The sequence below is a fragment of the Podarcis filfolensis genome, assembly GCF_964270895.1.
Source record: "Podarcis filfolensis genome assembly, chromosome: 7".
NCBI lineage: Eukaryota > Metazoa > Chordata > Lepidosauria > Squamata > Lacertidae > Podarcis > Podarcis filfolensis.
In genome coordinates, this window is record NC_139603.1 from 30,291,793 (window position 1) to 30,316,741 (window position 24,949).

Sequence of the window (24,949 nt, forward strand, 5' to 3'; positions counted from 1 at the left end):
ACCCCCAAACATACTCCCCAAAGTTTCAAATTCTGAAGTGCCTCTTCAGAAAAAGTGTTGATAGAATTTGTGAATTAAAAGCAAAAATGTGAGCAAAAATATTCTTATTCTGTGGAACATGAAGAAAGTGTACTTATTTTTAGTAGTTAAAAATCTGAGTCTTTTGCTGGAGTTGGAATTCATACAGGGGCATGTGAAACTACAGTTTGTTGGAGATCTTACTACTGATTTGCAAGGTACTTGTGGGGCACAGGGGCTTGGTGTCCTTTTAATTTAGCCTTTCACAGAGTATGGAAATTTGCAAATTTCTCATGGTTAGCATCCCTAAATTAAAATAGCATTGCCACAATTGACTGCTGCCCAAATTATCTCATAAAGATTGACATTTCTATCCATGCCAACGGTTTATTCATGACCCAGAATTATGTTGGTCAAAAGAAAAGGGGTGGGGAAGAGTCAATACAGACATATAGCATACTCTGACCAATAGGGTAAGCAAAAAGTACATGTACTACTTCTGTTTCCTGGAACAGGAAAAACACTCATTAGAATGATGAGTGAGTGGTACTGATTGAACAATTAAGAAAATGTTTTATGTCCTAGTCTAATTACAGCACAGCCAGGTCAGAGTTGATAAGAACTGCATACTTTCCCTGCCATCTGTCCATCTCCTCCCACGTAAGGGTAGTTGGTCAAGGTATTTCTCTTGATTACATCATCATTTGGGGAGGCTGTTGACCTAATATTTTATAAAGTCAAATAGATAATGAGCGATCAGCTAAATAAACGGGGTCTTCTGGGAATTTAATGTCTCATCTGTTATGAGTTTGAGAAAGTTATATAACCAGATGAACATTGTGACCAGTGTATCTTATCCTTTTGTGAAGCTTGGTTCATTTTAATAACATTTATTAACGTGTCAGATTATCAACATTCCAGTGTCTCTCTGTGTTAGTTATTCTTCATCTTGCAGGCATCTTTGTATGCAGCATAACCTACTAAATTCAATGGGGATTATTTCCAGGCACACATGTAAAATTATGCTGTTAGTTGTAGCGCATATTTTTTCCTGAAACAGAACAATTTATCAAGTATATCAACCCTTAAGACCTTATAAAAGAAACCCTCTTCTCCTTGTCCCTATTTTACCTAATATCAAGCCCCTATTGTCACAACTTGCTACCCCTTTCCTGTTTTTGATTTAGTTGCTGTATGAATGATCTCACAAATGCAAATTTATTGAACTAATCAATTTAGAAGAAGTTTCCTGGTCAATGGACTGGAGAAAGGTGGGTTGGTTTAATGTGTGTGTGTTCAAACAATTGTGAGTTAGAGAACATAAGAGTAGACTTCAGAGGATGAAGCCAAAAATCAGCGGAACTTGCTAGTTAGCCCGCCGCAAATTACTTGCTGCACACTTTTTACTTGCTTGCTTTTTAATCACAATGTGGGACCTTCTTATGAGTAAAAAGCAGGCACTGGCTGGACTAGAAACACAACAGGGTGGAGGAGGAATCATGGAGCACTGCCTGCCTTCTCAGTAGCCCACTTGATTTATATGCATAAAAGCTCAGTGAGCTGACAACTGACTTGCAGATCAATCCATTGCTCTTTGGACTATCCAATGATGTTCTATTTCCCTTCCTCCAAAGCCAGGAGAGAAGCCACGGGCTGGTAAAGGTGGGAGAGATTTTTCTCTCCATCCTTTGCCAGCCTGCAAACTTGTCTGAAGGGAATTCCATGCACATTCTCTATGGAATTCTGGCTTGACAGCTGTTAAGATGCCTTGATGCTTAGGGCGCCTTAATCGATTAACATGATTGGAATATTTTAAAACTAAGATCTGATGAACCATGTTGAAAATAATATTTCATCATATACTTATTGAATATACAGTCTGTTTTAGTTCATGTTGGGTGCGCCTGGTGAATTGAGTTGGAGAAGAGTGAGAAAATTTGTATGATGTAAAAGTAATGAAAAGACTTAGACATATGTTGTAATAAACTGGGTTTTTAAGCCCAATATGTACTGTTAAAGATAAAGTTGGCATCTTCTCTGGCCATGGTTTGGCTTTAGCTGAGAACATATACAAAAAGTCTAATACGAAATATATATTGCTTATGCAAATTAACATTGCTGATTATATAGATACACTGCTAATGAAGTGACAGTAAAAACAACAACAACCCACTCATCATAAACTGTTAAATAGAGGCAGGTATCCTGTTCTGTTCAGCTTAGCAATCAGTTTGGGCTTTGTTGCCCTTCATATTTTTATTCTGTTGCCATTTGTTTTGTTCAGCTAAAGCTTAAATTTCAGTGGTAACACTTATAAGTTGCATTAGAAAGAGTACTACTTGGTAATCTGGAAATCAAGTAGAAAATTGCATTTCCTTGAGGTCTTCCACTCAGGTTTGGGCCAGACCATAAAAATGCCCATCAAGAGTTGGAAGTTATGGGCACCTTCAATCTACTCTCATAGCCAGCTGTTTTCCACTCTATTGTCACATTTCATATACTGGACTACCAATTACTTTTAACTCCTTTTGTAACCATGAATGTTAAATTTGGTCATTCTGTACCTACATTTACATCAGTTACAGGGGGAAAGAACCTTTTCAGGAGATTAGGATGCAACCCCCACATTTTGCAGATGTCTTCCTGAAGAAGAGCTCCTAGTCAATCATATTATCAAAGTCCACAGGACAACTCATAGCTTCTGCTGGCTAATTGTGCAGGTACTATGGTGACAGAGGAGGAGGATTTATTTGCCTCCATTGCAACCACAGGGTAAGCCCTAAGGTGGCCTCTAACCTATATTATCCAATAATTCCTGTTTCATTTGTTAGGAATGTTTTTAGTTTTAGTTCTATGTTTGATAAGTGCCTTGAGTTTAATTTTCTTAAATAGAAAGGTAGGATATAAACGTCAAAATGCATGTTTTCTCAGGAGAGCCTTTCCACTAGTGGATGAATGATACTCCTGTCACTAGCATCTTGCCTAAAAGATCACCTCATCCCTCACACACACAACTGATTGCTGCCTTGTGCAAGAGAGGGCATTCTGCAAATACCATCCTATTCAGAAGGTCTATTCCGTACAATGTCGGAATCAGGCCCTTAGTGTGGCAGAAGCTATCCTTTGGAAACACACCCCCCCCCCGCGGTAATGCATATTACATATGCATTTTTATTGCCTTTTCAGCACCTGCTAAAAGTATTCTTCATTCAACAAACCTTTTAAAATCCTTATCCCAACTGGGATTTGAATTGATTTTAAGCATGTGCTGTTGTTGTTTCAAAGTCTATTTATAAATGCAATTGTTTTAACTGTTTTTATATTTGTAACTATTTTATTTATATTACTGTATTTTCAAGGTACCAGGCACATTTTGCACCTGGCTATTGACCCCTTGCGACCAAGTGAAGATTCCCGGGTGCCAGGATGGCATCTGACATTTCCACCATCTGGAGGTGCATGCCTGGGGATCCTTGACTCTTTCCTGTTTTCACACACTAACAACACATCATTTAGAATCTTACCTGTGATATTTCAGTTGTATTGAAAGATACGACTTTTGAGCCAGCTGGCCCCAAAATGGCAACTAGACATTCCATTTGGTGATTGTTACCCTATTATTTATGATTTATTTGTTTATTAAATTTATATGCCACCCTTCATCTGTAGATCTCAGGATGGTTCCCAACATAAGAACACAAAATACATAATAAAAACAAGAACACACACACACACACAAATAACCCCCCTATCCCTTCCCGCAAACACATTTAAAAGGGCATGGGAACCTAATCAGCCAAAGGGAGTTCCTAGGGGGTGACTACATTTTGGTCTTCTAGAAGCACGGGTAATTCAGTGGCAACTGCAACAGAATATTATCTTTTCCACCCCTGGAATTAAATGCAGTGCCAACACAATTCCTTCTTTTTCCCATTTCTGCCAACGGTAAAAGACAATCTGTACTTTTGAGGGGGGAAATTGTATGGTACAGTCCTTGGGAGACTCACTACCACTTTGGAATTCTTGAGCAATTTCCCCATTTGAAAAGACTCCCTACACACACTGGGCTTCGTAGGGAGAAGATTTCTAGCATGGTATTCTCCATGACATATTAAAGCAACAAAGGCTTGTGGCGCGTTGCACACAAATTGTTCCATTATAAATACATGCTTGTGTATGTGTGCACACGTTTGGAGTTCTGATATCTGTTCACGATGCCAGAGCTCATCGGCCCCTGGAGAGGAGAAACATTGAAGCCATGGATGGAGGAGCTGTGGAGGCTGTGGTAATGCTTGTGGTGGCAGTTAGAGCTAGAGATGCATTCAGTAGAGGGATAATGTACTTGCATCCATGATTCCGCTAGAGCTAGTACACATACATTCATGGTGCGCTCATGTAACAGCTGCTGCTAAGTAACTTAATTGCTTTAGTGAGACTCGTATGGAAATGGGTTTTGGAACAAGAGTGTTCTTCCTAGGAATAACCTCTCCTTTGTAGCGTATTATAGCTCCAATGTTTTGTTCAGCTTGCTGGCCATCATGTCAAAGGTAACCATCAAGAACTTGGCTCCCAGTACGTTTCCGAGCACAATTCAAAGTGTTGATGCTGACCTTTAAAGCCCTAAACAGCCTGAAGGAGCGTTTCCACCCCCGTCATTCAGCCCGGACACTGAGGTCCAGCTCCGAGGGTCTTCTGACAGTTCCCTCATTGCAAGAAGTGAGGCTACAGGGAACTAGGCAGAGGGACTTCTCGGTGGTGGCGCCTGCCCTGTGGAATGCCCTCCCATCAGAATTCAAGGAAATAAACAACTATCTGTCTTTTAGAAGACATCTGAAGGCAGCCTTGTTTGGTGTAGTTTCTAATGTTACATATTTTATCCCTTTTTAATTCTGTTGGGAGCTGTCAAGAGTGGCTGGGAAAACAAAGCCAGATGGGCAGGGTATAAATAAAGAAATAAATAAATTATTTATTAGAACTGCAGCAGTATTTATAACAAAGATCAAACTACACATTACACTGTTTGGGCATGTAATCATTAGCTCAGGCTTCCACAACCTTGGCCCTCCAGATGTTTTGAGACTACAATTCCCGAGGACTTCCGGGTTGGCGCCTCCGGACAATGGCGGAATTCCTCTGATCGGGAGGAATTTGCTGCGTGGAAATTAGGGTCTGGCCGCCACGGCGAAGGCGGGGACCCATAAAAATCACAGGCGGGAGAAGCCTGTGAACGTGGGATTCGGCTGGCACCTTTTGCACCTCCCCTACTCGCGGGGAAACCCGGTTTCGGGGATCCGGAGCGACGTGGGGTGAGTGGCACAGTGCTTTGAATCGACTGCTTTTTTCACGGAGTGAAGCCGCATTGCTGTTGCCGGAGAGCGCTGACTTTTTCCTGTGGACAATTTGATCTTGAAACAACTACCCGTGAGTAGAACGGAAAATTGGATTTTTAAACGTCTTAATTTGGCACCGAAACGGGGAGGTTTTAAACAGGAAGTCCGCCTCCCCCTTTTGTAAATAGACTGAAGCAAAGAGGCTGCAAGCTAAAGTCTTGGAAAGTCTTCTGTAAAGAATTAAATCTCCATCGGCTAAAATTGTTAAACCCCCCCTTGGAAGCAGGAGAAGAGGGGGGAAATTTTAGATCGCCTAAGCCTGCAGGAGAGAGAGTGAAGAAAGATAAATTACCACCGTTTTGAACCTGGAAACGGGCTGCCAGTAAGATTGACGTTTTGGGAAAGTTCATTGACGGTGAATAAAACGTATGTTGACAGATAGTTAAACAAGAGAAATATATTGTTTCCATTGTTTCCCTCTGCACTTAAAAAGGAGCAAAAGTAACTGAAAATTGAAACTAATTTTGTTGCTGGATCTGCGTTTAAAAGGACTGATACAAATAGAAATTGTTTCCTCTAGAGGGAGCCTTTGAAACTGTTACAGGAGTGGAGCTGGGGAATTTTCCAGCTGCAGAGATAAAAGACCGTGAGAATCAGGGATTGACCTTGGACTAGTAAGCATGTCGACAGAAGAAGCCTTAGTGATTGCATTTTGCAAGATAAGTGCTTCATTAGAGCAGCTTCATAAGAAGATGGATGTGATGACTATTAAAATTGATAATCTGGGACAAAAAATGACTGATTTGGGACAAAAAGTGAACATCTATACAGAAACTACTCAGGAATCGATTCAGGAATCTACTTTGACATGGCAAGTTGTGGAGAAGACGAGGGAGAAAGTTGTTGTTGAACCTCAAGTAATACAAGTGGAGAGAGCCCTAGCCTTACAGAGGCAATTTGATGAATATAAGTTGTTGCCTTCTATGACTGAATTTAGAGAAAGTCAGATTTTGAGGATTGGAGCCCCGCTTGGATTGGAGAAGGAAAGTTGGACAGATCCCCTTATGCAGGGATGTTCTGGCTTTTGGGACCTGGATTTGGGTCAGGAGGAGATTGGAGTTGTGGGGGCCTTCAGTTTTGGAGGGATTTTGAAACACGTCCTGAAATATCTTTTGGACTTTAGTTTTGATTACGGAGAATGGGCTGACCTGTCGAGAAGGAATAAAGACATTGTTAGGTTGGAGCTTCCCCGAGATCTACTCCTCAGTGCCAAAGGAAGGAAATTAAGAACAAGATCAGCAGAAGATAAAGTAAAGTGTATGTATAAATATGAAGAAGATCTGCAGATGGGACATGGAAAAGAGTTAAGAGCCTCGGACAGAAGATCACCAGGTTGATGGACTATATGGAATTGACAGAAAGGACTGGCAGAATCCGAGACCAGGGAGAAGAGACGGTGGAAGAGCATTGGAAAAAAGTTTAAAATTTATTTATAGAAATATTGTAAAATTAATGAGTGTTAGAAAAATGTTGGAATGAAATTACATGGCTTTAGTAGAAATGTTATAAGGAGTTAAGTATAAATAAGTTTTATGGTATTAATGGTAAGATAAGGTTAAAATAAATTAAGATAATTATATGACAGAAAACAGAGAAAGATGGAAAGGATTTGCTGAAATAATTAATAACTAGAATACAAAAAAGGGAGGTGTGAGGAGGTCGATGAAACAAGTAAATGAAAGAAAGATATGGAAATATTGGATGTGTTTTTAATTGTTTTTGCTTATGTTTTTGTTTTGATGTATTGTTTTTTGTTTTTTTATGTATTGAAATGTAATAATAATAATAATAATAAATTTTATTTATATCCCGCCCTCCCCAGCCGAAGCTGGGCTCAGGGCGGCTAACAACAATAAAACAATACAAAAGTACAACACAAACAACGCTCTAAAATCATTCATTATAAAATTAATTAAGTTCAAGCCACTGGCCACTATTGGGCCAGGGCTCCGCGAAGATTGCCGAGGGAGGGAGTCAGGCTGTGCCCTGGCCAAAGGCCTGGCGGAACAGCTCTGTCTTGCAGGCCCTGCGGAAAGATGTCAAGTCCTGCAGGGCCCTAGTCTCTTGTGACAGAGTGTTCCACCAGGTCGGAGCCACAGCCGAAAAAGCCCTGGCTCTAGTTGAGGCCAGCCTAACTTCTCTGTGGCCTGGGACCTTCAAGATATTTTTATTTGAAGACCGTAAGTTTCTCTGTGGGGCATACCAGGAGAGGCGGTCCCGTAGGTACGAGGGTCCAAGGCCGTATAGGGCTTTAAAGGTTAAAACCAGCACCTTAAACCTGATCCTGTACTCCACCGGGAGCCAGTGCAGTTGATATAGCACCGGATGAATGTGATCTCGCAGCGAAGACCCCGTAAGGAGTCTCGCTGCAGCATTCTGCACCCGCTGGAGTTTCTGGGTCAGTCTTAAGGGCAGCCCCACGTAGAGCGAGTTACAATAATCCAGTCTGGAGGTGACCGTCGCGTGGATCACAGTGGCTAGGTCAGGGCGAGAGAGGTAAGGAGCCAACTGCTTAGCTTGGCGGAGATGGAAAAATGCCGCCTTTGTTATAGCTGCAATCTGCGCCTCCATGGAAAGGGAGGTGTCGAAGATTACACCCAAACTCTTAACGGACGGTGCTGGCACTAACTGCGCCCCCGCAAGAGATGGGAGTTGCCCCCCCAATCCCATATCGTCCCGTCCCAGCCACAGGACCTCTGTCTTCGAAGGATTTAGCTTCAACCGGCTCCCACGTAACCATCCAGCCACAGCTTCCAGACATCTGGTCAGTGTGTCTGGGGCCGAGTCAGGATGGCCATCCATCAACAGATAGAGTTGGGTGTCATCGGCATACTGATGGCAACCCAGCCCAAAACTCCGGACAAGCTGGGCGAGGGGGCGCATAAAGATGTTGAAAAGCATTGGGGAGAGTATCGCACCCTGAGGTACTCCACACACCAAGGAGTGGCGCGATGACAATTCCCCCCCAAGCGCCACCCTCTGTCCCCGACCAGAGAGAAACGAGCGCAGCCATTGAAGGACTGTGCCCTGGATCCCCACGTCGGCAAGGCGGTGGTCCAGAAGTTCATGATCGACCATGTCGAAAGCTGCTGACAGATCTAGAAGAATCAGCAGCCCCGACCCGCCTCGATCCAGCTGTCTACGAAGATCATCTGTTAGGGCAACCAGAGCTGTCTCGGTCCCATGACCAGCGCGGAAGCCAGACTGGAATGGATCCAGAGCCGATGTTTCATCCAGAAACCCACCAAGCTGTTCAGCAACCGCTCTCTCAATCACCTTACCCAGGAACGGAAGATTCGAAACCGGGCGGTAATTGGATAGATCTAGAGGATCTAATGATGTTTTCTTTAAGAGCGGGCGCACCACTGCCTCCTTCAGTTCCCCTGGGAATGTCCCCGTGCCAAGGGACAAATTGATGATATCCCCCAGGAGGGCCCGCACCTCGTCTGGACACGCTCTAATCAGCCAAGACGGGCACGGGTCGAGAGGACAGGTGGTGGGCTTTCCAGCTCGGAGGAGTCTGTCTACATCGGCTGGGGATATCCGGTCAAAGTGGTCCAATACTGGACCCGAGGACAGTCGAGGGGCCTCCAGTTCATTTATTGTATCCAAATTGGCAGGGAGGTCATGGCGGAGCAACAAGACCTTCTCCGCAAAAAAGCTCGCAAATGCCTCACAGCCGTGTGTCAAATTGTTATTTAAATTTGGCTGTCCTTCAAGGGACGTTAAAGACCTGATTATACTAAATAATTGCGCCGGGCGAGAGCTAGCGGATGCAATGGAGGCCGAGAAGTAAGACTTCTTAGCAGCCTTCACCGCCATCTCATAGGTTTTCATAAAAGCCCTATAAGATGTTCTTGAGGCTCCGTCACGGGCACCCCGCCATACTCGCTCTAGCCGTCTGAGGTCCCGCTTCATTTTCCGGAGCTCCTCGGTAAACCAGGGAGCCCGGTTTCTGCGGGGTCGCAGAGGGCGCTTCGGTGCGATCTCATCGATGGCTGCCAGGAGCTGGATATTCCAGCCCTCAACAAGCTCAGTCAATGAGTCGCCAGGGGGAGCAAGGTCCCGCAAGGCTTGGCGGAATCTATCAGGGTCCATCAGCCTCTGCGGGCGAGCCCAAATCGGCTCGGCACCTAAGCAGGGTGGGGGTGGAAAGTCAATCCTGGCTTTCAGAGCGTAGTGATCAGACCATGGCACCTTCATCGAAGGAGACATGATCACATCTATACCTGCACCAAAGATCAAATCCAGCGTGTGGCCTGCTTGATGTGTGGGGCCCGAAACAAACTGGGAGAGCCCTAGTGTCGCCATGGAAGACACCAGGTCCAGAGCCTGTGAGGAGGGAGTGGCATCAGCATGGATGTTGAAGTCCCCCAATACCAATAGGTTAGGGAACTCCAAGGCCCAGCCGGCCACCGCCTCCAATAGGCCTGACAGGGTGGCTGCTGGTGCGCTAGGTGGCCGGTACACCAGCCAGACAGCCAAGCTCTCCTCGGAGCCCCACACTAGGCCAACACATTCAATGCCGGGGATCGATGGTGATGGTAGAGCCCTGAAAGAACAATCTTCCCGGATTAATAATGCCACCCCTCCCCCCCGGCCCACAGTCCGTGACTGGTGGAGGACGGAGAAACCCGGGGGCGCCATCTCTCTTAAGGTAACTGTTGCCCCTTCGCGCACCCAGGTCTCCGTCACACAAGCCAGGTCAACCCCCTGCGAGATAAAGAAATCTCGCAGGGTGGCGGTTTTGTTGCCTATAGACCTGGCATTGCACAGCACCAGTGACGGAGGTGAGTAGTCCTTGCTCGCCCTACCCTCGTCCCTCGGGATGAGGCGCAGATTGGAAGGGGTACGAGCATATCCATATCTCGATCCCCTTCGCCTATAACATCTGCCCCCACCGCCATACCTCCCTCGCCCCTCCACGGTAGCAATCCCAATGTATTGATTTGTTTTGTTTAATCTTTCTCTTTTTTTCTTCTTTCTGTAATCTTTAAACTTTTAATAAATATTATTTTTAAAAAAATACAATTCCCATCATCCCTGACCACTAGTCCTGCAAGCTAGGGATCATGGGAGCTGTAGGTGAAAAACATCTGGAAGGCCTAGGTTGAGGAAGCCTGCATTAGCTTGAAAGTCTTTTCTCTCTCATTGCAGAGAAAGGTTGGGATTTTTAAAAAAATCCCTGCCACATTTTTTTCTCCCAAATGCTGCCCCTCCCCCAAGTTCTGTACCTATGTTTGTGAGGTCAGCACCAATCTGTAGCACTAATGCCAGGAATAAGTAGAAACTGGGAAAATGCCTGGCTGGGGGAGAGTTAAGCACCCCCATTCTTCCTTGCAAAGAGAATTTTCTGAAACTGAAACAACCAGTTTTGCTCCAGGACTATTCCTGTACCAGACTGGGCAAGTTATTTAGTCTCAAAGCAAACTTTGTGCATTCTGTCTCAAGCAGATTTAAGCTAAGTTGTGGACATGACCTGCTTCTGAATTGGCATATGAATTCTACCAGATGAGGACCTTAAGACTTTTCTTGGCAAAGAGAGCTCAGTCGGGTGTAGACTGATAATCTCTCTACAGCACTATGAAAACAACAGAATTGTGTACAAAAAAATTCTAATTTAATAATAATAATACTATTAGCTTATTCACTATTTTTCATATATTAGGTACATTAGAGTCTGGTGCTCATTCTGACCTGTGCAAAGCTGACTCCTAGTGGTAAATCTAAGGTGGTACAGGTTTCTTTGTTTCTGCAGTCAGGTCTGTTTTGGATACCATCTTTAATTCCTGTATTGTACACAAATATAGCCTTTAAATCCTAGCTTTTAAGTAAAACATGCACATTATACATGCAGTTTACAACTTTTCAAATACTTCAATAGGCATGGGAGAAGTCTTAATTTATAGTAACTACACTACACTTGGATTTAGATCCAAGTTATATTATTCTGGTTAACGTGAACCATCTCCTGTTTAGGCTTCAGAGAACATATTTTGTCAGTGTGTTATGTATGACTGGTGGCGGGGGGAAGCTAATCTTCTGATTTTTAAAATATAAATACTAGCACAATGGTGTAGGAAATCCTGTTTGGAGAAACAGAATTAAAACAAGCATGAAGAATCCCTAGGCCTGGGGTAGACAATGTGTTGCCCTCCAGATATTATTGGACTCCAAAGTCTCCTCTGGCCCAGCTAGCATGGTCAGTTGCATATCTAGAGGACACTATGTTGGCTTTGTGTGCTCTAGACATTCAAATACAAAACACAATAAGCAAAAGGCATAAATCTAATGCACCAAATGCATTAGTCTTAACAAATAGATGATTGCCATAGGGTTCTCCCCGCCCACCCCCTTACAATTTGTGCTTAACAATTTCTGTTCTTTTTGCAAACATTTGGACCTTTTAAAAATATGTTTGAATTCGTATTTGCTGGTTAGAATGAATGGGGAGAAAAGGAAAGGCTCATTGTGCAAGGTTTTAAGTAATTGTGAAGAATAGAGGGACAAGGTTTTTTCTGTGGACTCTTGCATAGACAGGCTTTGGGTGGTACCTAGTCAGCAGGCTCGTTACTATGGTTATGTAGTCCCTTGAATGGGGGAGCACTTGCTGAAAATAGAGAACCTATGCATCTTGACGGTCTGAGAGTTTCAAGATATTCTTGAAGCACCATCTGTTTGAGCCCATCTGTTTCCCCTCAACCTGTGACAAATCACTAAAAGTGCAATTCTAAATACTCCGTTTAGATTGCAATTACCAAGCATCTGAAAATATAGGTAGTGGCCAGTGATGTGAAACCCCTGCATATTTGACTAAAGCAAGTATCATTATCATTGTGGCTAGGGGGTAGCCACATGACTGTAATGCTAAGCCAGAAAACTCCTCCTGATGGTCCGTTAGTAATGAGGGTTGGGTGACTAGCAGATTCAGGCCTGGTTCACACATAACAACACCATGGTAAATGTTAACCGTAGTTAATATTAACCAGAGTTAAACCTCAGGTTGTACATCACGTAATAATTAAAAACGGCAGCAAGAGCAGTCAAGCCTTGAGAGTGGTTTGAATTTGTTCTCTAAAATGCCCTGAGACCTCCTGGTTTAGGATGGTATATAAATTCAATAAATAATAATAATAATTTCCCCCCACTCTTCCATCACAGCTTTTGTTGCTTTTGAGTGGTGACAGCTCCTTAGCCATACGTAAGGAGGACGTTCTCAAAATGATAAGCTACGGTTAACTGTAACTAAAGTTTATCAACCAGCAAACCTTGATTAACAAGCAAGTCTTAACCATAGCTAATAAATCATAGTTAATTTGCTGGGCGAGGTTCATACATAATATTAACCAATGGTTTATGTGCAAACCAGACCACTGACACCTTGCTGGATTACCAAGAATAGCATCAAATTTTTGTTGGCATCTGTCTGTCTTGAGAGACGACCATACCACCAAGGGTGAAGTCAAACCACTGAAGAATTATATCACCTGCTGTGGCTGCAGAGACTGGTAACTCATAACTGCCTCCTCCCCTGTGGTTTTTGCTGCGTTTGCAACACCAAAGTGACCTATCTGGGGGGGACCAAATGCAGTAATAACATTTCTATGTATGTTTATAGTAGGATAGGGAAATGTACTGAGTGTGATTCTCCTCCTTCATAACTTAATTTGTTACAATTTATACTCTGCCTTTCTACAGAAACTGTACTTAAGGTGGTTAATAACTTAGTAACAACAATAAAATTACAGATATTGGCCTGATGCACCATTTTCTTTCACTCTGTCCTGTCTTTGGAACATTTTGGGATGGAAGATATAGATGTAAATGTCATTAATGGAAACCTTTGCTTGCTTTATGTGCACACAACTGTTTGTTTAGACTAATTGATAGGGCTATTCTGAAGGGCTCTGGGAAGCTTACACAAATATTTACAATTTTACCCTGGAGGGGGGCGGGATAAAAGAACACTGAAGTAGTAAAACATTCCTCTGAAAAGGCTCCAAAATAGTCAGTGCCCTTTATATTTCATGTACAGAATAGCTGGCAGATTCTTGATTTGGACTATTTAGCTTTGCCAGGTAGCCACTTTGATCATAGTGAATCTGATAATTTCCTCTTAGAAATATGCTTTCCCCCTAAGAAATTCCATAAGTGAGATTCATAGAATTAGGCCTTCTCTTTCCACTTGCTCTAGGTGGACTCTCTGTGATGCACCTTCAACATGCAATTGTCCTCTGTCCTCCTTTCTGCCTAATTTTGGCATGGTGGTTCTCCACTCTTCTCACCTGGATATGCTATAGCAAGCCAAGGGCCTGTTGATTTTTAAATCATTTTTGTTTTTTGTACTGATAAACACACATGGTAGCTAAAGCCCAGGAAGCAGGCATCACAAAGGAACTGACTATGCCTACCATGCTATTCTGTAAAGCATTTGTGAGATACTGTATATTTATAATTCTGATGGTGCCCAAACATATGTTTCCACTGAGACAAATGAAATCCAAATTACATGGGTTGCAACTTTTGTTAATAAAATGAACCACCTGCTTGTCTGTGCTTTTAGTTCCCACTTTATGATTTTGGCATGTTTAAGCCTGGATTTTCTCTGGCCTGCTTTTGTGTTCAGCCTACTATTGGCCTAAACTGGGCTGATAGACTCTAGCCCCATTCATTTGAATACAGGAGTTCCCCTGTTTTCATATGTGAAAGGTTGGAGACTGCTTGGTGTATGTTCTTGAATGATAATAAAATTGAACTGAGGGCCAGTTTTCAGTGTAACTTTAATGTGTGTTAGTAGGATTTGTAAGATACGTCTGTGCTGTGCACTTGATTGTTATCAAGTAGGCTGCATAATACATATTCAGATTAGAAAGCAAAGTTGTCTTCTCTATAGGGAAAAGGGAAGCTGTATGGATGAATATCAAATTTATGTGGCATGTTAGTGTTTGAAAATGAACTCCACCTGAAAGGCCACCCAGTAGCAACTGGGACTGCTTTTTATGTAATATTACGTATGAAATATTTCAAATCTAGTTTAGTGTGGTGGGTAGAGTCCAGGATTCAACCCCCCCCCCCCACTCAGCTGTCATTTGAGACCATTCACAGTCTGTCTCTCAGCTTAACCTGTCTCACAGGGTTGTTGTGAGGATAAAATGGGGAGGGGGAGACTCATGTAAGCCACCTTGAGCTCCTGGAGGAAAGGTGGGCAAAAAATGTAATAATACTGTGATCATGGCCAACTGTAACACAGTTCCCCATGAAACTATACAGGTACTACCGTATTTTTCGCTCTATTGGACGCAGTTTTTCCCCTCCAAAAATTGAGGGGAAATGTGTGTGCGTCCTATGGAGCGAATGCAGGCTTGTGCCATAGCCGTGTGCAACCCCTCCGGCAGGGAGAGGCTGCATGGGGCTATGGCTTCTTTAGCCCTGCACAGCGTCTCCCGGCAAGGAGAGGCTGCACGGGGCTAAAGGGGAAGCCAAAACAGCGAGCGGGATCCATCCCGCTCGCTGCCTTGCCTTCTTCCATAGCTGCGCGCAACCCCTCCGCAAGGAGAGGTTGTGTGCAGCCTGTACGCTGCTCTTTGGGGCTGGGGGGGAAATATTTTTTTTCTTGATTCCCCCCCCCCTAAAAACTGGGTGCGCCCTATGGTGCAAAAAATACGGTAATTAATTTTCTCCTCCATCAAAAACATAGTTAAGCCTTCAGATAGGTTTTAATGCAGTTCTTAAAAACAACATCCTTTTCTCCCTTAGGACAACATCTTCAAGAATTAAGGTACCAAAAGTTGATACTTAAGACCTAGGTGGTAGACAGGTTTTTGCTGTTCCTCTTCTCAGAAGAACATTTGACATAAGGCAGAACTTAGAACCCTCAAAAATTAAAGGATAATGAGTTTACCAATCCATGTGGGGCCTGATAAACCTGCTATCAATAGGACAGAGAAGGCTTTTGAATCCAGAAATCATGACAGCCTTCTTGCTAATTGAATACAAGCTCAACCAGACTCTTGAGTCTCAAAGCACAGAGACATGAGACCATCTTAGTAACAGAGGTTGTATACTTAACAAAATCATTAATATGCCAGTACACGTGTAGGAATTTTTCCATCATAAATTGTGCCTGCCTGACCTCTGTAGGTGCATTTTAATACCTTCTGCTCCGTATAAAACGTCACATTGCTTGTTTTTACTTTGCTGGTTTACACATTTTGCAGGTAGCTTACCTGGCTTTGGAGAGACTATAATGTCACCAAGAAATTGATTCCTGTGGTTTCACAAATAGGATTTATTATATAATTAAAAATAAGTTAGCAAATGTAAGCACAGGAAGGAACCCGCACAGATGTACATCCTGGTTGTGCATTCTTAAACACCAAAGAATCATTCCTGTTGCTACTGTAATCAATGTTAGAACTCCTATGAGCTCAAGTGGAATCATGATTATAGCCTGGGAATCATCCAGATATCATTATTCTCAAACACTTGTCATTTAGGAGATAGATTGATACATTATCATGTGTGGACCCCCCCCTTGAAGTTTTGTGAGTAGTTTATATTATTGAAATAATATTAAAGTAAATTATCAATAAAAAACATTTGTTGCCACAGCTAATATCTTACTGAACTGAATATAGTAACAAATCCTATTCTGGGAAACAAATAAGAGTTGCTCTCAGTAATGAGAAGTAAAGCCATTATGTAATGCTACTTGTGTACTGTAAATGGATGTCTTAATCTAATGATTCAACTAGTGACCTTTGCTACCATGTCGTTTGCCCAATGGCTGCTTCTCCTCAGATTTTAAAAAACAATTAACACAGACACAGTGTCTTTCAGGGAGATGCTGCAGTTTCCATTTCTAAACCAATGAGAATGAGCAGTGATTTATCTTTTTTCTTTTTCGTTAACTTTTTCATTTTATTATAACAGCAGACAGAAATTAAAAGATGAGAAACAAAACTAAGAAATAGGCACGTAGAGTGTGTAGTTGCATATGAAGTGCATGTAAAGATTATCAGTTTTATCAAATCATCAAGTCTACTTCCAGATTTGCCAGGCTTGTGACGAGGGTTGCCTTGAAAACGATGGTTCTGCTGTGTGTGTCATAAAGGAATAAAAAAGTGTCTGGAGTTTCTAGTCCTTTTCAAAATCTCAGATTATACATGGTTTCCTCCACTATAGATTTATTCCAGAGTACAGTAAGTGGTACCAAGCGTCCAGTGTAATATTTTGAGCTGTTTTCCCTTGAGTTGCAATTACTGTTCTGGTTGCCAAGATCACATATAAGACCAGTTCTTTTGACAACATAGTTACATTGGTATCATCGTCACTGGCCTGTGTCCAATGGTCTACTTAGGTTGTTTTTGTTGCTTTAAATAACTTGTATATATGAGACTAGTTACTTGTTAAATGTTGCTGTTTAGCTTTCCCAGAAATTGTAGTTTCATCTGTCATTGTTTCAACAACAAAAATGTTACCAATGCTCATCAATGGTTCCTCTTCATCCTGGAGAAGAGTGACTAGTGGGGTGCCACAGGGTTCTGTCTTGGGCCCGGTCTTATTCAACATCTTTATCAACGACTTGGATGATGGACTCAAGGGCATCCTGATCAAATTTGCAGATGACACCAAACTGGGAGGGGTGGCTAACACCCCAGAGGACAGGATCACACTTCAAAACGACCTTGACAGATTAGAGAACTGGGCCAAAACAAACAAGATGAATTTTAAGAAGGAGAAATGTAAAGTATTGCACTTGGGCAAAAAAAATGAGAGGCACAAATACAAGATGGGTGACACCTGGCTTGAGAGCAGTACATGTGAAAAGGATCTAGGAGTCTTGGTTGACCACAAACTTGACATGAGCCAACAGTGTGATGCGGCAGCTAAAAAAGCCAATGCAATTCTGGGCTGCATCAATAGGAGTATAGCATCTAGATCAAGGGAAGTAATAGTGCCACTGTATTCTGCTCTGGTCAGACCTCACTTGGAGTACTGTGTCCAGTTCTGGGCACCACAGTTCAAGAAGGACACTGAAAAACTAGAACGTGTCCAGAGGAGGGCAACCAAAATGGTCAAAGGCCTGGAAACGATGCCTTATGAGGAACGGCTAAGGGAGCTGGGCATGTTTAGCCTGGAGAAGAGGAGGTTAAGGGGTGATATGATAGCCATGTTCAAATATATAAAAGGATGTCACATAGAGGAGGGAGAAAGGTTGTTTTCTGCTGCTCCAGAGAAGCGGACACGGAGCAATGGATCCAAACTACAAGAAAGAAGATTCCACCTAAACATTAGGAAGAACTTCCTGACAGTAAGAGCTGTTCGACAGTGGAATTTGCTGCCAAGGAGTGTGGTGGAGTCTCCTTCTTTGGAGGTCTTTAAGCAGAGGCTTGACAACCATATGTCAGGAGTGCTCTGATGGTGTTTCCTGCTTGGCAGGGGGTTGGACTCGATGGCCCTTGTGGTCTCTTCCAACTCTATGATTCTATGATTCTGTGATTTCCGATTCAGAGTTCAGTCAAGTTTTCGAGTCCACTTTTCTCTAATTCTCTTATCAGCTGCAAATTAGCTCTTATGTCGGCAGTCCACATGTTTTCTTGTATAGAGTTCATTCAAGGTCACAAGCAGAAATACGGAACATAGGAGGGACACATTTTTCCTTGGCTTCTGTTCTTAGCTATAACAAATGTTTGTCTAGCAGTACAAATTAGCATTTAGAGACTAATTGTTTTGCTCATTAGTCTGCTAGTTTGAAAGTGCAGTTCCCAATACATCTTTTACCTTTTCTTACTAATTGTCATCCTTACAATTTGGCATAGGCGATATGGGCACTGGAAGTTGGAGGTACTGTATGTGTTTTGCTCATTTACTGTTCCTATTTACTGCTAGTGTAATTTGTTCTATCTGCTGGAAACACAAGAACAGCCTTCACCAACCCGTGCTGGCTAGGGCTGTTGGAGATTGTAGTCCAAAAGATGTGGAAGGTGCCAGGTTGCCAAAGGTTGCTCTCAAAAAACTTACAAACTCAAATTTTGAACACTAGCATCATGGTGTATGTTAGGTCTAGAGCTTACATGGATAAAAAGGAAGGTGCAATCCTCTAAATGGCTACTCAGAAGTAATTTCAACAGTGCTGACATTTTAGAGGTTCACCCAGTAACTGATGTCAGCAAACTGGAAAGCTGTACTGATGTGCCCCCTGTTGATTTTAAATGCTTTCAGCTGAGATAAATAAATTGAACTCACAAGCATAATATGGCAAATCACGAACTAGGCAGCAGACTGTCTGCGAGAAAGACAGATGACATACAACGTAAAAACCTCGGCGCAAGTTGACAAAATGATGCCGAGATAAAATGACACTTACAAAGGCTATACCAGTACAGCAGCATCATTATTAAGACTTGTGAAGTGAAATTATTGCTCTACTGTTGATATACTTTTCCTAGAACACATACAGGTAAAGGGTACCAAAGTGTTGGACATTATTCAACAGAACAGTAAAAGAGCTCTTCCCAGGCCACACCCCACATTGGCCTTCCTTCACAACCCAAGTGAAGTAACCCACAACCTGGCTAGAATGAACTCTGATAATGCTTATTGATTATTGGAATGGAGGAGAGAGAGAGAAAGAGAGAGAGAGTAGAACCTAGCTTGTTGTACATATATAAAAATTACATTTGTTGTTCTGCTTGCTGTTCATGCCTGCCGACCAGTATGTGGCCCCTGAAAGGTTTCACAGAAGGGACACTGACCCTCAGACTGGAAAAGGTTCTAATCAATCAATCTTTATTGAGGTCAAAGACCAGACAGCAAATTAACAGCAGCAACAACAACAACAACTTATGCCACATCCGCATGAAGAAGCAGATGTAATTAAAATTCCCCTATAAACTTATTTACATTAAAAATAACACTCCTTCAGCTAAAATCTGTATCCCAGTGATTAAAATCAGTACTCATTCGCTGGCCACCACTGTCACCACAGCCTGTCTTGTCCTTGGTGCTATAAAACAGAATTTTGCAACAGGCCTGATGATATCCTGATCTTTATTGGCAAGAAGGTATTTAGCATAAGTTTCCTCTGAGCGGCCAGGTAATTTCCTTAATAATGGTAAAATTAGCTCTCTTTGGGTATCACAATACAACAGCTCCCCTGTACCCTAATTGTTTTTAAGTGACAACCACTTTGGAATGGGTTGTGCTCTTGACTGCCATCAGAAATCATTGGTGATGTATAAGGATTTTGAACAGATATGTAATGCTCTCGTTGTATCTGCCCTACACACCTGCAATGATACTGAAACACAGTGGACATCAGTATTTGAGGTATGGTTTCCTTTTGCTGGATTTGATTATCCCAAATTATAATCTTCTCTACAGGTAGTGTGTCTGTTTTTACTGTTCATAAAACTTTTTAATTGTTAAATCCAAATCTTCAACAGTCTTTCCCCCACTACCACAATCTAAAATAATAAAAATTATAAGTGTCAACATACTCTGGAAATGAGATTATAACACTCACATATACAGCAAAAGTGCCTGGTCTTGAATCAAATCCCAGCTCAGACAGGGATTTTGTGGATGACCTTGAACAAGTCTTCTTTGGTCTCTGTAAGGTGATATGAAAAGGATAGCAACCTGTCTCTGTGGTTGTCATGGGGATGAGTTAGAACAGGGACTGTAAGGCAACTAGAAAATCAAATAATAAGGAATAATAAAGTTTCTTCAGAAGTGTTCACTGAACTATTTAGATACCCCATGGCTTGGATCAAAACAAAGCTTCTGTCACTTTATTGTAATAGGAAAGAGGGCACTTTAAAGCTAAATATTTTTGCAAGGAGTGCTGAAAAGTCACTGAGAAAGGGAGCCCTTTGGGGGCAGAAGCACTTGGAAAACATACACAACAAATAATGGTAGCCATTTATGTATGTATGTATATTTAATTATTTACAGTGGAATAGCTCCCTCGGGAGGTTGTGGACTCTCCTTCATTGGACGTTTTTAAGCAGAGGTTGGGAGGCCATCACTCATGGATGCTTTGGTTGAGATTCCTGCATCGCGGGGGGTTGGACTAGATGACCCTTGGAGTCCCTTCCAACTCTACAGTTCTATGATACTATTATTTCTAACCCACTTTTCATCATATCTGTTCTCTGCCATAATCGGAACCAGGAAAGAGACAGTTAATATTCAGTGAACACAGACGGGTCAGAATATTACTTTCTTATTAAATGAGGTTCTGGATCAAGCCAGAAAGTGCTTACAATGAGGACATGCTTACAACGATGCTGATGCCATAGCCTGAAGTGGGATGCTGTGCCAGCGTGAAGGTTTAGATCAGTATGTTAATATATTGAGGTCACTCTGGGCAATACCAGAATAAATGTGATTGAGGCATCATAAGTATACTAGCGTTTACTGATCTTTTCCAAGTAAATTTACAGGGACTTCTTTGAGGCGTTTCCCGCTGTTTTGTTCAGAAAAAGAGGCATTGATTTAAACCTTATGTTCATTTAGAGTTTCAAAGATGTGCAGAAGAGAACTTTTAAAATTTTTCTCCTTTTCCCTACTGTTTATATCTTACTTGCAATTTTGACATCTGGTAACATTTTCCTGTAGAATCCAGATGTAAGGAACCTTAACTTCTGACACCTCTTATTTTCAGGACTAAGACTTTGAAGATTTTACTCCAGTAGTTTAAGTATCAGTGATTGAAATCCCAAACTGCTTGAACCCTACATATATTTGTAACCACCTATTTTCCTTTGTCGCATTCTGATCTTTTACATCCTCTGAAAGCACCGCATAATCCCACCCACATTATGTATTTGAATAGCATCAGTCTTTGTGATTATTCCTTAACGTGAAACTCCTGCCTCCTGGATTTTTATTACAGCCTGAGTATTTTCATGGATACATTATTAAGCCCTATTTCTTCAGACATACACTTGTAGCCAGAAGCATAGCCACTAATGGGCTGCGCTAATTGACATTAATATTAATGTAGTTTTAAATGGGCTGCATGGCCTAAGCTTTCGGAGTAGGATGGCTTTCCCTAAGAACATAAGAGCACTGCTAGATAAGATCAAAGGCCTATCTAGTCCAGCATTCTCTTCTCAAAGGAAGCCCATAGGCAGGTTGTTTGCACAATAACCCTTTCCTCCTCATGTTTCACAGCCGCTGGAATTCAGATGCATACTGCTTCTGACACTGGAAGTAACATATAGTCATCATGACTAGTAGCCATTAATAGCTTTATCCACCATGAGCTCGTCTTAATTCCCTTTTAAAGCCATCCAAGTTGGTACACATCACAACACCTTGTGGGAGAAAAATCCCATAGTTTGACTATGTGTTGTGTGAAGAAGTACTGTGCAATATGAGAGATGAAAAAGCATACCCCTGTCTAGAAATGTGAAGGCCTGGAAAATAATCCAGAAAATTTGGGGTAGATAGATGGCAAACCAATTTTCCTGGTTTGTTTATGGGCCTTCAAATTTATGTACTTACCTGCTTTTTCCACAATACCTCCCCCACTTACCATTTTGTCTATGCTTTTGTCTCTCTTTGCGGGGGGGGGGGATCAAGATAGAAATGTAATAAAAATAAATGATAAAAATAATAAGCTAAAAAGCCCCAAGCCTTGTAAACTTTCCTCATGGGGTAGTTGTTCCAGTTCATCAGTCATTTTGGTTGCCTTCCTTACACTTCCAACGAACAGTGTTCGCATTGTATATGAGGATGGGTAAACTGTTCAATAATGTTAAAAAGGGGGGGGGTTGGTGTTTTTTTTTTACAAGTGTTTATTCAACAAAGTGAGGGGAAGAAATTAAAACAATTTGTGATCAAAGTATGTTTCCTCCTCTTCTGATTTACTTTTTGTTTTCATTAGACAAAATTGAAGAAGCACAAAAAGAACTTAATGAAACAGAAGACTCACAGAAAGGTAAAACACACCACTGTTTCTCTTCCTGCACCCTTTCTCCAGCAATCCCATAATAATAATAATGATAAATAATGATATGCAAATAATACTAATAATGAAAGACCATCATCAGCTCACATTGCAGATGCAGTGGCCAGCCATTCCTGACCATTGGACATGTTGGCTGCGGCTGATGGGAATGTGAGTCCAACGACACCTGGAGGGCACCATGCTGACTAGCCCAGTCTGACCTCCTGTTCCCCACAGTAGCCAATCAGATGCCTCTCTTGTTCTTGTCCCCCAGAAATTGTTCAGGAGCAGAAGGTCTAAGAAGATGGGGATTTCACTTAGCTATAATGACTAATAACTAACTGTGATAATTTTATCTTCCCTAAATTTTAAGCAGCTGTTGATGATGCAATCTTATTACCTTATCCTCAAAGTATTCTTGCTAAATGGACTGAAAGAACTTAGTTTAATAATTATTAAAGTTCTCTCCATATTTGCGTCATTTGGAACTTGCTTGGAATAATTTTAGCTGCTTGGAATATGTTGATATTGTTACTACCATGTTCCTTACTGATTATTTTGTATTTCCATCATTGGCATCCACCAGTCTTGAAAACTTGGGTGTTGATTTGGAATTTAAATTTTGACCATTTTCATTCAAGTTTCCTAAAAACCTGTTACTGGTAAATGATCGTCACAGGGATTTTTTTGCGGAGCTCTGAAAGGGAAGGAAGCTAAGGCCTCCATCCTGAGGTCTCTGCGTAAGGTTATTAGTGTTGAATTGTGTATATGTCTCTTTAAAAACACACATATACCCAAATAAACCCTTTTGAGGCAGCTGCCAGAAAGGGCTCAATCTACAGCTTCAGGGCTTTTAAATTTAAGACACACATTCTCCCCTGATTCCAAACATCTTGTAAGGGCCAGCATATATTGAATACTTGGTTATATGTCCCAGAGCACAAAAAGTGAAATCAGCCCTTAGTTTATGGTCTTTTACACTGCAAATTATTACCAGGTTTAAACACAAAACCTGCTCTCTGTATCTGACACTGGATTGCCTGGCTCTCATTGACACGGGTTCAATGTGATTTGCCAGCAGTATACAAGCCTTGCCTCCAAATACATATAACTTACAGCATTTTGTTAGTACTGAATAAAAACCCATTGCCTAGAATAACTTACTGTATATTATTTTGCACTTTTAGTAGGGCACAACTTACATAAGCCTTAGCCATCTCTACATACAGCAATACCTTTATTTTAGTGCCACATTGACAGTGATGGCCCAGTAAAGATAACTAATACTTTAAAGGGTATCTAGGTAACCAAAGCCTTTATTTTATACATCACTGGGTTTCTCCAAGCATGAATATGTACTGTTGTCCATTTCTGCTAACCCAGGTCATAGCTTAATTTTAAAAGCAAAATAAATTCTTGAAAGGTATCAAGTTTCCCCAATGTAACTAGGCTACAGCAAGCTGGTTGTTCCTTCTGTCTCAGTCAGGTTTCATTCATCCCATTCTGTTTCTTGTTGGGTGAATCTGTATATTGCTGCCCCACTTCAGTCTGTCCTCATTCCTTTGACTGCTCAACTTTACATGTTTTCTAGGCTGAAACATATTGTGCCTGAGGAAGAAGCATTGGGTTGTCCACAGTTGTATTCACTGTGGCCATGTCTTCCTGCAACTTGTTTGATATCCAGTCCCAGCTGCCTTTCCCCCATCTAAATTCTGTGTCTTAGTCATTTCCATACCATTGACCTAGTATTCTAATTCAAGATCATTGCTCTTAAATTCTTGTCTGAATGGAGAAGTTAATTTCTGCTGATGATTCTTGAAGAAAACATAACATTTGTAAGTGCATATGCTTTAAATCTCTCACTGCTGAAATCTACTCAGTAAATCAGTAACGGGTGCCAGACCCAGCAGAGCTGGGATTGTTTTGACAATAGAGAAGAAAACACACTGAGTGTGCTTAATTTAGCACTTAATCTTTCAAAGCTATTCTGACAATTCTGTCTTAAATATGAAGAAAGAATACATGAATGCATTGATTTTTGCTGAGTACAACAACGTCTCAACAAAAGAAACTCTTCCATTCAAATGTTTTCAAGTGAATCTTTTAAAGGTCTAGAGGCCAGAAGTGCGAATGCCTTTTAGATATTTGCCTTCCCCACCTGACTCAAATGAAGACTTGGTTGCAGAATTATGTTTTGTATTCTCTTAGGAATGGGGAACATGTGGCCTTCCAAATATAGTTGAACACCAGCTCCCAGCAGTCACAGCCATCAAGGATGGTGGGAGTCCAGCAACACTGGAGAACCACTGGTTCCCCATCTCTGCCGTAGTATTTCTTGTTGACGAACTATTTCATTTGAATAGAGCAGCTTAGAAACAGTCCCATGTGCTGAAGGTGGGCCCATTAAGGCTGGACGATAACTGGTTTTCAACATCACAATATTTCACCAGTTAATCATTGTGATATATCAATATATCATGATGCCTGAAATAAGGATGGAACTGTGTAGAGGTGAACGGTTTTCAACATTATGATATATCACCAGCTGAACTTTGTGATATATAACAATGTCCAAAATAAG

General features: G+C 41.7%; 1 protein-coding gene across 8 annotated transcripts in view; it reads left to right on the forward strand.

The window, feature by feature from the left end:
* The window catches only part of HIVEP1 (HIVEP zinc finger 1), an 88,924-nt gene that overhangs the window by 36,548 nt on the left and 27,427 nt on the right, over positions 1-24,949 (forward strand). For all 8 annotated transcript variants that reach the window (XM_083623658.1, XM_083623657.1, XM_083623656.1 and 5 more), the window contains one exon: positions 22,306-22,359. In XM_083623658.1, the coding sequence (XP_083479784.1) occupies positions 22,306-22,359 (54 nt within the window). The remainder of the gene's footprint in view (positions 1-22,305; positions 22,360-24,949) is intronic.